The following is a 16,212-nucleotide window of genomic DNA, read 5'->3' as shown; positions in this document are numbered from 1 at the left end:
TACCACATATTGGGGAAGGATCAATGATTAGGGTTTTTGTTTGCTTTTGTTTAATAAATGCATGTTGTAGTTGGACATAGCGATATTGATTCATACCTGTAGGCGGTAGATTCTGTTGAATTAGTACAGAGAAAGAGACTAGTGACTGATTATGAAGGATTTGCCTCAAATATCGAATACCATTCACTGCCCAAGTTGGTCCAAAAGAAAGCTTTTCAAATTCAAGTAATTTTTTATTACCCCACAGGGGCGTACATGCTATAAACCCCTTTATTCCCTGTAACAGTTTAACCTTGTCCCAAACTTTACATAGTAGTTTAAAAGTGGGGTAGCTGTTATAGCGCTCAACTTCTGAAGTCTCCAGGGCCTCATATATTGTATTATGACCAGTAAGCCATGTCAAAAGTTTCCTCGAGGAATCCATTAGATCCGGGGTATTCCACCCTGCAATTTGTTGTAATTGAGCGGCCAGAAAATAGATCCAAGGGTTAGGAAGAGCCAACCCACCTTCATCTTTTGAATATTGTAAGTATTCCAGTTTAATCTTAGAGCTTTTTTTGTTCCAGACCATTTCCCTAAATAATTTGTCAATTACTTTAAAAATCCTTGACGGAAGCCAAATAGGAGAGTTGTGGATGATATATAATATTTTGGGCATTAGGACCATTTTAACCAGGTTAACCCTGGCAACTACTGATAACGGTAGTTTGGCCCAAGCAGATATTTTACTCCTACAATGTTCAATCAATGGGCCTACATTTAATTTTTCAAACTGGGTAGGGTCTGCGGATATTATAATACCCAAATACCGAAAGGATGATACAATATTTAATTTAAGTTGTGATACATATTGGGGCATTACCCAGGGGTCCAGGGGCATCAGACAGGACTTATCCCAGTTTACCGTTAGGCCAGAATAAAAGCCAAATTTTTCTAAAACCTGTATACAGCACAGCAACGACTCATGTGCGTCATTTAAAAATATTAACGTGTCATCCGCATATAATGACACTTTCTCCTCTAAATCCCCAAATTTAAACCCTTTAATCCCAGTAGAGGCCCTTATACGTTCCGCTAACGGTTCTATTGCAATTGCAAATAATAGGGGGGAGAGAGGACACCCCTGCCTCGTTCCCCTAGGGAGAGGTATTTTATCTGATGTCAGTCCATTGGCCGCAACACATGCTATAGGATGTTGATAAAGCATTTTGACCCATTTGATAAAATTAGGCCCAAATCCCATTTTCTTTAGTATAGTAAATAAGTAACCCCATTCCACACTGTCAAATGCTTTAGCAACGTCCAATGACAGAACTGCTCTATTACCCGCATCCTTGGACACCTCCTTGTTCAATCTCTCCCTTTCCACAGGCATCTTCCCCAAAGCATTCAAACAGGCCACTGTGCTTCCCCTGCTGAAAAAACCCTCACTCGACCCATCCCTACCCTCAAACTACCGCCCAATCTCCCTCCTTCCCTATGCTTCTAAACTCCTCGAACGCCTAGTCCACCAGCGCATTACCCAATACATCAACACCAATACCCTACTTGACCCCCTACAGTCTGGATTCCGACCTGCGCACTCAACTGAAACAGCCCTCGCCAAGGTGGTCAACGACCTTACCCTTGCCAAGGCCAAAGGCAGTTATTCCATCCTGCTCCTCCTTGACCTCTCTGCAGCATTTGACACTGTTGACCACTCCCTCCTCCTCCAATCACTACAGTCCATGGGCATCCATGGGCTTGCCTTGGCCTGGATCTCCTCCTACCTATCCAATCGCTCCTTCACCACTTCCTCCAATGGCTCCTCCTCAACTCCTGCCCCCCTTTCAGTTGGGGTCCCCCAGGGCTCTGTTCTAGGCCCCCTTCTTTTCTCCATATACACTTCCTCAATTGGCAAGCTTATCTCCTCCCTGGGCTTCAATTACCACCTTTATGCAGATGACACTCAGATTTACCTCCATACCCCCGATCTCTCAGCCACCACCATAAACAAGGTCTCCTCGTGTCTCTCAGCAATTTCCTCCTGGATGTCAGCTAGGTTCCTAAAGCTTAACCTAGACAAAACTGAGCTCCTGATCTTTCCACCCCATGCTGCTGCACCCATCCCAGGTTTCCACCTCACAATCGACAACACAACCATTCTCCCTACCTCCCAGGCCCGCTGCCTGGGTGTCACCTTGGACTCTGACCTCTCCTTCATCCCACACATCCAAAACATCACAAGAGCCTGCAATTTCCACCTCCGTAATATCTCCAAGATCCGCCCATTCTTAACCCCGGACACGACCAAACTGCTCATCCATGCCCTCATCATCTCCCGCCTTGATTACTGTAACTCACTCCTTTCTGGCCTCCCCCTGAAACGCACTGCCCCCCTTCAATCAGTGATGAACGCGGCTGCAAGACTCATCCATTCTTCGCACCGCTCTGCATCCACATCTCCCCTTTGTGAATCCCTGCACTGGCTCCCTATCCGTCTCAGGATAAGTTTCAAGATTCTATGCCTGGCGTATAAATCTGTGCACAAAACATGCCCTACCTACATCTCGGAGCTTGTTCACAAGTATACACCAGGTCGCCCCCTCCGTTCCTCCAACGACCTTCGCCTCACCACCCCGCGCATTTCACACTCCCATGCCCGCTTGCAGGATTTCTCAAGAGCTGCCCCCACCCTCTGGAATGCCCTTCCACCACCCATCAGACTTGCTCCCTCTTTCAACACATTCAAGCAAGCCCTCAAAACCCACCTCTTTATGATGGCCTACCCACCTCCTACCACACAGTAACTCTCTAAGGAATATTTAACAGCCCCCCCTATTGTTTCCACCCCTCCCTTTAGATTGTAAGCCTCTGGCAGGGTCCTCCCCTCCCCAGTGTAATCTACAGGATCATGTGCTCCTGTCCTGTGACAGCCTGTACTTGTATTACTGGGCCTACCTAACCAGCCCATATTGCATGATCATGTATTTTGTACAATTTGTATGTATAACTTTGTTCTATGTGTATAACCCTATGTATGTCATCCTTGTATCATTGTATATATTTATTGTTCAGCGCTGCGTAATATGTTGGCGCTTTATAAATACAATAAATAATAATAATAATAACCTCAGAAATGTCAACATTGTAGTGGTACATGAGCGATAAGAGGTGGATGTGGTGGCTAACAGAGCACCAATATGAAGCCATATACTGTAGTATGGGTAACCCCTGGATATATTGGCTGTATCTGGAGAATAATGGGCAATGTTCCCCCCAAATGTGAAGTATCAAAATAGAAAACAACAACAATAAAACAACGATAGGCTGTGCCAGCTGTCAGCTACAAGTCCCTGAATATTCAATTTGCAGATCAGACAGGCAGGGACGGTAACTCTTTTGTTGCTGAATTACTAAGACTGGCATATTTACACAAACCTAACTGAAGTAGAAAAAAACAGGACAGGGGGGCGTGGCTGGCGCGCTAGGAAGATGGCTGCTTCTTAGCTTCGCTCAGCGTGACCGACTGCTCTTGCTACCCCTATCTAGCTGCTCAGACGATTCTTTCAGCCCTATTTTTACTGCCTCAACCCCCTGGGACACTGACGACTCGATGGGCCGAAGCTCGCACACCAGCAGGGAAGGTTCGCCTACCACACACGCTTCCTCCTCCAGACGCCGCCGCGGCCTATCCAGCATGGCGTCCTCTGCCTCGTCCCGCTCCGATGCGACAGTGGCCTCACGCCCACACACTCTCTCCAGGAAATCCGACCACCACTCCTCGGACCCTACACTAGACTGGACCCCGAAATACTCCCTAATGCTCGATCGCTTTAAGGCCCTCCTGCATAAGGAGCTAGACACGGCGGTCAACAAGCTAACCAGCAGGCTGAGGAAGGAGATACGAGACCTCTCCTCCCGCACCTGCGACCTCGAGGACAAGGTCGACAAAAACGCCACAATAATGAATGCCCATGAGAAGGAACTTTCGGAGGTCAGAACAGAGTTGGCGGAAGCTAAACTCCGTCTCGAGGACTCGGAGAACTGCTCCCGGCGAGGTAACCTGAGACTCCGAGGCCTACCAGAATCCATCTTGGACCTCACTCCAACCGCTACCGCCCTGTTCCAGGAGCTGACCCCACAGATACCCGTGGATCGCCTTGAATTCGATAGGATCCATCGGGCCCTGGGTCCCAGGCGTCCGGATGGATCCCCCCGCGATATAGTCATCCGGTTCACCTACTACCGCACAAAAGAGACCATCCTACAGGCTGCCCGGGAGAAGGAACCACTCTCTTTCCAAGATCACCCATACCAAATTTTCGCTGACCTCGCCCCAGTGACCATCCAAAAGCGGAGGGATATGAAAATTTACACTGCGGCCCTACGCGCCAAAGACATCAAATACAAGTGGGGGTTCCCTTTTAAACTTATATTTCCTATGTCCGGAAAGACATACGCAGTGTCATCTCCCGAAGAAGCTCAGGGGCTATTCGAACAACTACACCTTCTCTCGCCTGCCAACAATAACACCAGCAAACCACCTTCTAAGACGACTTCGAGGAGATCCTCATTCCTGCAGGGGGCTGGACGCCAAACACCTTCCAACCGAAAATCTCCGAGCCCGGGCTCAAGCACCCGAGACAAGACTCCGCCATGATTCCTGCCTCTCACCACCGGATCCCTCCGTCCTCATCACCCGCCACAGGTTTCAACAGTCTTCCAGCTCTGCATGGCCCTGCCTTGGCCCTTTTGTTCACGGCCGTCAGCTTTTGCTTTCATCCCCCTGTTGGGGCTTAGACCACCTGAATAGTCAGAAGACTCTTTGTCCGAAGCCTCCGACTGGTTGGGTAAGACTAATAAGCATCCTTAGCTCACCATTGTTTAATGACTTTAAGCCCCATATGCCTTTACTTATACATGTTCTGCCCTGGAGTTGAACATTTGAATTTGAATTTTTGGCGCTCTTTTCCTCTAACCGCCACAAACGGCCTTGCTTACATTAACTGCCACCCTCCCGCGCTCTGTGACTCTGGCTTAGCCATGGCTATCTTATCGAGCGCTCCTTCCACAACACTATGGACCTCAGAGGCAACGCACTTCTTTATCGCCAGGCTCATCTGGCCAGTACTTGTTGTTCTTTTTATAACTGTTTTTTATTGCTTTCTATAAATTACGTTTAGGTGGTTTATCATTACATTACAGTCACTCTAGCTACGTGTAAGATGTAATTCCCTCCTCCTCCTCCCCCCTCCCCCCATACCCATCCTCTCTCTGCCCATACCTCTAGACCACCGTGCGTGGCCTTCCGTCACTGAGCACCCCCTTTCCCTCCCCACCCTACCCCCTCCCCCCATTGGTATCCCCCCACACACTAGGACTTCGATTAAGCTGAAATGCCTATTCTATACTACCAAGCGGACTATCTGTACCCCGGCAGCCCATCTGTTCAGGGCCCCTCTCTTACCTAACATGAGTGAGTACTGTACTTTCCACATAGGCCCTTCTCATTGCCCCTCTTAAATTCTCCCTCACTCAGTACAACGCTTTATGCTTTCCCCTAGAGGGCACCATCACATCAATTTTGATAAGATCACATAGACAATATGCATACGCATACTTGCTTTTCGAGATAACACTCATCCAGCACACCCGTGTGTTCCTGGATTTTGGCTTCCGGGGCGCAGATGGCCCTTTATTTCTTATAGTATGGATGCTCATCATTACTAATGAAATAGGTCCCAGCAATTGCCCCTCAACATCCCAGGTATACATTACTATTACTGCTAAGCTCACCAATATTAATATAAGATGATTGTAATAACTCTGCGTTCTCTCCCCCCTCCCCTCCCCCCCCTCCCTACCCAATACCTACCCTTCCTGTTCCCATACATGGATGACTGTATACAACATGTCTTTGTTTTCTTGTAATACAAGCTCTTTATAAGGTATACCACTTGCTCAACTACTGGTTGCACTCTCCAATTTTGACTATTTTTGCCTACCTTTTTTACGCTCCACCAAAACAACATAAACTACCAACCTTCTGCCGACAACCAGTAGGTGATCAAACCTTTAAATTTTCGACCTTTCGTTATGCAATGTTATTATGATACACCGCATATGTACCTGACCGCTAAGGTCAATCATTTATAGTTTTTAGCTGCACCCACTCTTCTGCTGGCTAACAGAAAGTTTACCCCCTTTTTTTTTTACCCTCTCTTGGGAATGCTCTCTCACAGTAGCTGTCACCTACCCCCTCCCTGACTTCCCCATCCCCCCGCCCCTTTTTTTTTTTTCCCTTTACCACAGTCACTGGGCATCTACTACCAGTCCGATACTTTTGTTGAGCCAGCAGGGCAGTCGGTCAACACACGTTTCCCCAATGTTCTCTTTTAGGTTCCCCTTCACCTGGAACCGCGCTCTCATTGAGCTTGTTCTGATATTGGCCTACGTCTGGTCAAACTCTCAGACCTCCTTGACCTCCAGGTACACTGTTGGCCATTTCCCCCAGGTCCTTCCTGAGCCCTCTTTTCTTTGGATCAACCTCCACTCCTTTTCTTGTCTCTTTTCACTCTCTCTTTACTCTCTGTCCTTCTTCTCCTCTCTTTTGGTCTCCCGGCCCGCAGTCCTACATTTTCAGGTTCTCCATCATCTTAACCCTCCATGAACTCCCACGCATTTAAAATTTTCTCACACAATGTCCAGGGTTTTGGATCCCCTCATAAACGCTCTAAAGCTTTCACTTATTACAAAGCCTGTCAAGCAGATGTGGTCTGTTTACAGGAAACTAGACTAGACCAATCCTCCAGCCCTAGGTACTTGAGTAGACATTTCCCCTCAGCGTATTTCGCCTGTGCCCGCACCAAGGTCAGAGGCGTCATCATTGCCTTCCGGAAAAACTTCCTGTTTATTTGCACAAAACAAATTGCGGACCCAACAGGTAGATACCTTATATTAAGGGGCTCACTTTATGATAGAGACATTACTTTCGCCTCCTATTACGCCCCCAACGCCCACCAATCTAATTTTTACTCTCACTTCCTCCAAGTCCTTACATCACATGGCTCTGGACAAATAATTATAGCCGGTGACACTAACGTTACCCTTAATCCTAAGATGGACAGACAGAGGAATGCTCCCTCTGCTTCTACTTCTGAAACAGTGGACATGCATGGCTCCAAAATCAAGTCATTGCTTGACAGATATGGCTATGTAGATGTCTGGAGGGAACTCCATCCCACCACCAAGGACTTTACCTTTTACTCCAATGCTCACGACAGCTTCAGTCGCATAGACCACATATTTGTCCAGCAGAAATACTTACATTTAGCTCCAGCTGCCAAAATACACACCACCCCATGGTCTGACCACTCACCAATCTCAATTTGCTGCTCATTCTCACTCCCAATCACCAGAGAATTCCACTGGCGCCTCAATGACTCCATGCTCTCTAAGGAAGAGCTAACCAACCAACTTAAGGAGAGGATCGAGGAATTTTTTACCGACAATACTGGCTCGGTATCTTCCTCTTTGACCTTATGGGAGGCCCATAAAGCCACCATTAGAGGCACTTTAATCGGAATGGCTAGCTCACTTAAGCGCCAACGCAACCAGAAAATTGCTGATCTGACTTCTAAACTGGAAGACGCTGAGAGCACCTGGAAGCAACGCTTCTCTCGTATCAACAGGCTCATTAAAGACAAAATTCGCACCGAACTAGACCTACTCCTTACTGATAACGTTGAACGCCAACTACGTTGGAGAAAACACCACTACTATTATAATGCCAACAAACCCCTAGCCCCCTTAGCCCGACGCCTTAAAAATAAACCCCTACACCCTACTATGCTAAGAGTATATGACAACTCCGGTCAAATAACCGCTAACCCTCGGAAAATAGTAGACTTATTTGCTAAATTCCTCTCTGACTTATATACTAATACCCCTGCCACTTCTGACACAACGATCGCTGACTTTCTAGATCAAGTAAATCTCCCTAAACTCGATCAGTCCACCACCACTACCCTTAGTGCCCCCATCACCGTCCCCGAAGTTTTATCCGCCATTAAGACTCTCAAGATCAATAAGACCCCAGGCCCTGATGGCTTTTCCGCCCAATATTATAAAAAATTAGCGCCTTTACTGGCTCCCACCCTAACTTCCTGCTATAATGAATTGCGAGAGGGAAAATCCCCCCCTCCTTCTATGCTAACAGCCCACATCTCCATGATCCCCAAAGTCGAGCAAGATTGCCATGCACTACACCAATTTCGCCCTATATCGCTCATTAACGTCGACCTTAAATTACTTGGGAAAATATTAGCCCTACGTCTGAATAAAGTCCTCCCAAAACTGATCCACCGAGACCAAGTGGGATTCGTCCCAGGTAGGCAGGCCGAGGACAGTACCAGACGGGCTATCCTTTTAGCCCATTATCTACATTCCCGTAAGATCCCGAGTGTAGCTCTATCACTAGACATTTTTAAAGCATTCGATACCCTCTCATGGGATTACCTAAAGCAAGCACTAGATAGATGGGGCCTAGACTCTCATTTTCTGAACTGGGTTAGTGGTTTATACTCCTCCCCCACAGCTTCAGTACGTTTCTCTGGTCACAGTTCACAATCTTTCCCAATAAAACGAGGCACACGGCAGGGTTGCCCGCTCTCCCCCCTGCTCTTCATCCTGGCCCTGGAACCTTTCGCATGTCTTTTGCGAGATAATATTGACATTAAAGGTGTAGAAAGGGCGGGTATTCACCATAAACTCCTAATGTTCGCGGACGACACCCTATTATTTTTAACACAGCCCCATATATCTATCCCAAATGCTCTACGCGCCTTTACACAGTTTGCCCAGGTCTCGGGTCTAAAGATTAATATAGCTAAATCTAAGGCCTTAAGCATCTCATTGCCTCAACAGCTCTCTACCCAACTAAAAGACTCATGCCTTTTCACTTGGGTCCACTTTCTGCCATACCTAGGCATTACCCTAACCCCTAATTATGCCTCACTATTCGCAGCTAATTACCCCCCATTACTAAAGTCCTTATCTTCACTCACAGACAGTTGGTCCTCTATTCCCCTCTCCTGCTTGGGGAAAATAAACTCAATCAAGATGTCCTTTCTACCCAAACTTTTATATTTTTTTCGCACCCTCCCAGTTAAAGTGCCTAATCATTACCTGCGCATCCTTCAACACAGGATACAATCCTTCATATGGGGCCACAAGCATCCCAGAGTCAATAAATCTACTTTATACGCTCACAAACTCGATGGAGGACTCGGAGTTCCACAGATTTTCTCATACTATCGAGCAGCAACCATCACGCAGCTAACCCGCCTATACCAAATCCACGATACCCCCCTGTGGGTCTTCCTCGAAATACCTGATTGCGCCCCTCAACTCCCGAGCACCCTTCTCGGGCTACCCCAGAGAATGCGGCCTCCATCTCTTAGCCCACCCATGCTCCACAGCCTTCAGGTCTGGGACTCTGTCCGGTACGCGGCTGGTCTCCTCTCTCCCCATCTTCCACTATTACCTCTCATCAACAACCCTCTTTTTACCCCAGGTCTTGACAACGCGACGGCCTTCGGATGGTGGGAGGGAAAGGGTCTTAGCCGAGTCACACACTTCCTTACCCCTAGGGGAGTATACTCATGGCCTGCCCTACAGGAAAGTTTTCAAGCCCCCCCCCAGAGAATTCTTCCGTTATCTCCAAATAAAACACTGGATACAATCTCTCATTCAGAATAAAGACCCCCCCTACGGTACTACACCCTATGAAAATATATGCTTACACCGCCCAAACTCAAAAGGACTAATTTCCACTATTTATGCTTTTCTCACTCGCCCTGACCGCCCCCATACCCATTCTTATCTTACTAAATGGGATGCAGACCTCCCAGGCACAAGGGACAGGGAGGATTGGCTAGGTATCTGGAGTACAATACCCCGTTGTTCCTCTAATTTACACACAGTTGAGGCCGCCTACAAAGTCATGACCCGCTGGTACTTAGTACCGGCAAGAATAGCCAAAGTGTTCCCCTCAGCCAACCCCTTTTGTTTCCGAGGCTGTAGGACTTTAGGCGACATGATGCATATTTGGTGGACTTGCCCCCGCTTGACGAGATTCTGGTGCCAAGTATACAGGTTGCTCTCAGCTCTCTTCCATACCTCCATTCCCAAAGACCCTTGGCAGGCTCTTCTACACGGAAAGGTGGAGTCATTGACCTCCTCCCAAAACAAACTAGCCTCTCTTGTCTTTTCAGCAGCCACCATGACCATAGCTGCCAATTGGAAAAAACCCTCGGTCAACATTAACGAGGTCAAATCTCGGCTCAATTCCTTCATGACTAACGAGAAACTATCTAGCATACTAAATGACACCCATAAAAAATTTGGGAAGATCTGGGACCCCTGGATTCAGCTCGAACACCCACACATGGAGAGTTCCTCGATAACTAGACTGTGAGCCGGGACCTTCCCCCTTCACTTCCTTTCTCTACTTACTTCCTTCTCTCTCTTTCTCTCCTCCCCCCTCTCCATCTCCCACTTGTTCTTTTCGTTTTTTTCTTTTTTTTGTTTTGTTGGTTTTGTTTCGTTTTTCTTCTTCTCCTGCTGAGACAACATCTGCGACCTCTTTCCCCGGTGCCTCATCTATCGCTGGACGATGGGCACCAGAGGTCCCAATCTCTCCTGGTTACAATCCAGGACTTCCTCCCCATGGACCTACAGCACACCCCAGATAGCTGGGCTTAGCCCTCTGGGGTGCACTCTCAACTTCCATATGCCTCCCCCATATTAATCGCATACAACTGTCCACATAACTTCTACTGTTTATACTGTTGTGATGTACATTATCTATTTGTATGTCATGTTGATTGATTGTCAGCTTTTTTCTTTCTGTTGTGCTGTACTCAATCTAAAATTCTTTAAAAATTCAATAAAATCTTTGAAATACAGAAAAAAACAGGACTATTAATTGATAGCAATATAGTATTGGCATACAGTATTTGCTTGCCATGTCTCCATCATTACGTGTCTGTCTATGGCCTGCTAATCTACAGTACATCCACCATGTTTACAGGCACAAAATACCTGATTAAGTATATGAGACCCATTGCTCTGCTGCTCTTTCAATATCTCACTACTGAAGTATGACTCCTTTAAAACATGCAACATCATTAATGACTGCATATTTGCTCCACTCCGTTTTGCTATCTTAAGCTAACCCTTGCTAGATCTGCTATTGCAGTTGTAGGTACACTTCCCCTGGCTTTAAATTTGCTGACAGGGTTTCCTTATCATTAAGATAGCCAGGTGCCACTTGGGAGTGATCACTTGCCATCTTTTGTCTGCTTTATAGAAGACACTAAACATATGACATCACTCTCTGGGCTTGATTCATCTTGATTCACTAAACCACGATAAATCATACCACGGGCGCGCAAGCGTTTTCGCACGCGTTTTCTCATTTTCGCATGAAAATTTGCAATTGCGCACGAAAACTCGCACGTCGCTGTGCGATGGGTTACAGAGGCATATCTAGAGGGGTGCAGGCATGGCTTGTGCCATGGGCGCCACAGCACCATGGGCGCAATGTTTTCTCCTGTGCTGCATCACCATGCCTGCCTCCATGCCTCCCTTTCATTCAGACCTCAGATCAGACTAATGCAATTATCTGGGAAACATGGTATTTAACTTAGGTATATAGGGAACACTTGGCTTAGTGTTAGAAAAGAGGACAGAGAGTGAATAAAAAGAGCCATTTACAAAAAAGTAACCTCAGCTATATCCCGAGCCAAAAAAACACAGGCAATCCTAACAGAATGAGAAAATATGCTGTTTTTAAGGGGGAAGGAAGCTCTGACTGATCGAGAGCGGGGGCGCAATTTCAATGTTTGCCATAGGTGCCATATTACCCAGATACGCCCCTGATGGGTTATTACGGTTTAGTGAATCAAGCCCCCTGTCAGCAGAGCTCAGTTTTAATGTGAGGAATAACTCTTAAATAACTGTATTTTTAAGAATATAAAACACTCTGGACTATAAGACACACCTAGGTTTAGAGGGCAAAAATCAGGGGAAAAAAGAAAAATACTAAACCTAGGTGCATCTATACTGCAGGGGCGTCTCATGGACCTTTTGTCCCCAAACTGTCTCTAAGCTACTCTATCTAAGCTACACTGACCAGCTAAACTACACTAATTCTTGTTGCCCTACCAGCTAAGCTACACTACACTTCATACTACACTACACTAACACAACACTGTACTGCACTAAAACTACACAGTACTAAAACTACACTGCACTACCACTACACTGTACTAACACTACACTGTACTACCACTACACTGTACTAATACTACACTGCATTTACACCTCCATACTGCACCTGATCCTACCGCCGCTCTCCTCTCCCCCTTGCTCTGGTCCTGTGGATGACAATGCACTCCTCTTCTCCTCCTGGAGCAAGTGATATAACCAGGCACAGTGGCTGCCTGCCGTTATACCGCTCCAGGTCATCGGAACTTATGTCGTACTTCAGCTCTGTACGTACGCACGTACGCCGAGGTCATGCTGCATGGTTTCAGCATCAAAAATGCTTCCTATATCTATCTATTGCTCTATATGTAGCCCCACCCTCCCAGTGATGCGTATTATTATTATGCAGAATTCTCCTCCCAGTGCATTCTGGGAGACCAGGTGGTATTGTCTATATTTCTTATCTAAAGTTTAGATAGTTTACACAGCAAATCTAGCTGCAAACAGCTTCAAAAGTTTATGAACATTTATTTCAAAAGTAAAAGGAAGAGACGGCACACCACTGGCTGCAATCAAAGTGCTGTGTGTTAGCGAATAAGTCACACTACATGTTACAGGGGAAATCAGGTGTTAACACCTGATGAAGGAGGTGTTTCCTCCGTAACATGTAGTGTGACTTATTCGCTAATACACAGCACTTTGATTGCAGCCAGTGGTGTGCCGTCTCTTCCTTTTACTTTTGATGTGATGCAAGCTGTATGAGCAATCCAGCTGAGACAAGGCACTGGCGGAGTGTTTCAGGTAGCCTGTTACCTGATTAGCTGCTGACCAAGCATCTTGGTGAATTTCCACTATGAACATTTATTGTTGTGATACAATGAGGGCAGCCATGTTCTGTTTGTCACACAACACTGGCGCAAGCTGATAGCATCTCCAGCCCTTATGCTGGGAATACACGGTTCGTTTTTGCCTTCGTTTAAACCTTCGATTCGTTCGGTAAACGAATCGAGTGTTGAAAACGTATGTGAAAATAGTCATAATCTCATTATAGTTTCGATTAATAGACCCCAAAAACGAACGACTAGTGATCGAACATGTTTGATATTATCTCTCTTTATCCATCTAATCGAGCCATTGGTAGGCTTGATGGCTGTTCAGATCGATTATATATTCGTTTATGCTAGTCCGTCCCTGTAAAAAGGGATTTTCGTTTCGTTTCTTTGCAGCCTTCGATCATTGGAAAAACGAAACCATCAGAATCGAAAAAAAAAACGAAACCGTGGGTGGTGATATTAACCGTATGACCGATTATTTCGGGATCGAAAAGGACAAAAGGTACAATCGAAACGAAGGTTTAAACGAAGGCAAAAACGAACCGTGTATTCCCAGCATAAGCCTGTGGAAAATTTCACTCTCCCCTCTGCCTCTGAAATCTCTGGCTAGTAACACCTCCTACTCCTCCAGCCCAGACTGAGCTCCCATAAGCCCTTACTACCTGGGACTGAGTGCCAAGGCTCTCTGTAAATCTGTGGGTGAGGCTTGTTTAGTTTATAGGAAATAAGAGTATTAAAACAAAACCAAAAAAGTATTTGACTTGAGGAATGCCCTATAAACTATATGAAAGGAACACAATTATGCAATGTGTAAAAGGTTATCTCAGATCCACTTTAAGCCAGAAATAAAAAAAAAATCAGTTTTACTTTCCTGGGGCTTCTACCAGCCCCCTGCAGCTATCCTGTGCCCTCGCAGCCACTCACGGAGCCTCCGGTTCCCCGCTGCCAGCTAGTTTTGTTTTCGCTGACAGACCTGACTTGCTGACTGGCAAGGCGCTATTGAGGACTGGAACATTAAGAAGGATACGCGTGGCCAGGCCTGCGCAGGGGCAGAAAGCCCGCCAACTCCCATTTAGGCCTGTCAGCAAACACGAAACTAGCTGGCGGCGGGGGACAGGAGGATCTGTGAGTGACTGCGAGGGCATAAGTCGGCTGCAGGGGGCTGGTAGAAGCCCCAGGCAAGTAAAACAGATTTTTTTTTATTTCTGGCTTAAGTGTCCCTTTAAGGGTGGTGAGGACACATTTCACAAGTGACCTCACATGCTACTCACATACAGCTCACACAGCTACATTCCTCAGTTGACAGGTTACCTCTGTAGAAGCTCCAGTGCTTTCTGTGTGGACAAGATCCTATCAAAGCTAGAACGCATGAAGGCCTGAATCTGTGCCTGCAAGATACAAATGGGAATATAAATTGCAGTGTGCACTTCCCATAGCTGCTACTTCTGTCATCATACTAACAGGTGCAAATTGATATAAACATTTTACAAATGGTCTTTAGATGCCGTAAAGATGGCCACAGTTATAGGAGACAGGCCAATCACACAATCACAGGCCATCCATCTTCATGAATTTCATCATGTAACTATGACATAAACCGTGAGGATCAGCCAAGTGTTCCTGTTTTTGTAATGGGTTAGGGTTAGCTGGAAACAAACACAGCTTACACCAAAACCTCCTCCACAGCAGAGGGAAGAGTCTGCAAGAACCTACAGACACGGGGTTGCTGGAAGTGAAGCGGAACGTCATCTCCTGTTTAGGAGTATGCCGTACTGAAAACACTCCAGAAAGCATAGCGTACACTGTTAGGGTGCCCATACATTACTCGATTTTCGGCATTGACAACCGGCTGATTCAATCATAATGATCGAATCTGCTAGATATTGATGCTGCAACATGGACAACTTGATTGATTGTTCTGATCAATTTCCAGTCAAAAGAGATTGATTGGGTGAGCGACAGTAAATGTGTTTGATTTTCTGATGATCAACCAGTCTCCCTTCAAGTGTTTTTGCACCCCCTGGGCCCATGATGAGTGTTGCAGGCTTACTGGTCATGCTGGTACAACTCCTCGTCTTCTCCAAAGTCCGGCATCTTTCAGAATTGTGCCTATACCACTTGACACTGGCACATGTTCTGCTGTCACTACATCCACAGGTGTTGTGTGTACAGGCAGTCGTGGTAGCAATTAAAAAATACGCTGAGCCCCTGATGAGTTGCATAGCAACGAAACGCATAAGTAGAGCTACAGAGCAATGCAGTGAGCATGTGACGTCACCGGACGCGGAAGAACGCAGAGATTTGTTGGTGTTCGGGCAAAGGCGAGTCATGCGGCTAATTTTCCGCATGAAGACGCGTAATTAATGCTACATCTATGTGCGACACTATACAGTTCTGTACAGTTAGTAAGCAAAGTAAACTGAGCCATAAATTACTTTTCTCCTATGTTGCTGTCACTTACAGTAGGTAGTAGAAATCTGTCATTACCGACAGATTTTGGGCTAGTCCATCTCTCCATAGGGGATTCTCAGCAGGGCCTTTATTCTTTATAAAGACATTCCCTAAAAAATCTTTATACATAGATGCTGGCCAGCCCCCCTGCTCACTGCACACCATTGTGGCAGTTCGACGGAGCAACTGCCATTCACTAAGTGCTTTTAAAAATAAAGAAAACCCTGAGAACCCCCCTATGAGAAGATGGGCTAGTCCAAAATCTGTCGGTAATGTCAGATTTCTACTACGTGACAGCAACATAGGAGAAAAGTAATTTATGGCTCATTTTACTCAGGAAGAAATGTACTTCTCATTTGTGTTTGTTTTAAATTTTAAGATTTTCGCGACAGTTCCTCTTTAACCACTTAATGACATGCTGACTTATAAAAACATCCTGCTAGAGCCTCTTAATGCCTCCAGGACGTTTTTATAAGTCAGGCAGTGCTGCTGCCGCTGTGCGCGCTCCCTTGTATTTCCCTTTAAAATGCATAGAAAATAAAGTAATTACTGATAACAAATATCAACCCCAAAACGCCCAATTGGTGGTGAAAAAAAAAAAAGACATAGATCATTTCATTGTGATTAATAGTGATTAAGCTATTGGCAAATGAAAGGGATGAGTACTGAAAGGTGA

The 16,212-nt window shown here is 46.1% G+C and overlaps 1 protein-coding gene across 4 annotated transcripts in view; it reads right to left on the bottom strand.

Annotated features, from left to right (window-relative positions):
• The window catches only part of DNAH8 (dynein axonemal heavy chain 8), a 491,368-nt gene that overhangs the window by 402,884 nt on the left and 72,272 nt on the right, over nt 1-16,212 (bottom strand). For all 4 annotated transcript variants that reach the window (XM_068232705.1, XM_068232706.1, XM_068232709.1 and 1 more), the window contains one exon: nt 14,397-14,473. In XM_068232705.1, the coding sequence (XP_068088806.1) occupies nt 14,397-14,473 (77 nt within the window). The remainder of the gene's footprint in view (nt 1-14,396; nt 14,474-16,212) is intronic.

Source organism: Hyperolius riggenbachi, chromosome 4 (assembly GCF_040937935.1).
Source record: "Hyperolius riggenbachi isolate aHypRig1 chromosome 4, aHypRig1.pri, whole genome shotgun sequence".
NCBI lineage: Eukaryota > Metazoa > Chordata > Amphibia > Anura > Hyperoliidae > Hyperolius > Hyperolius riggenbachi.
The sequence above is the reverse complement of the archived record's forward strand: the minus strand, read 5'-3'. Positions and strand labels throughout refer to the sequence as shown.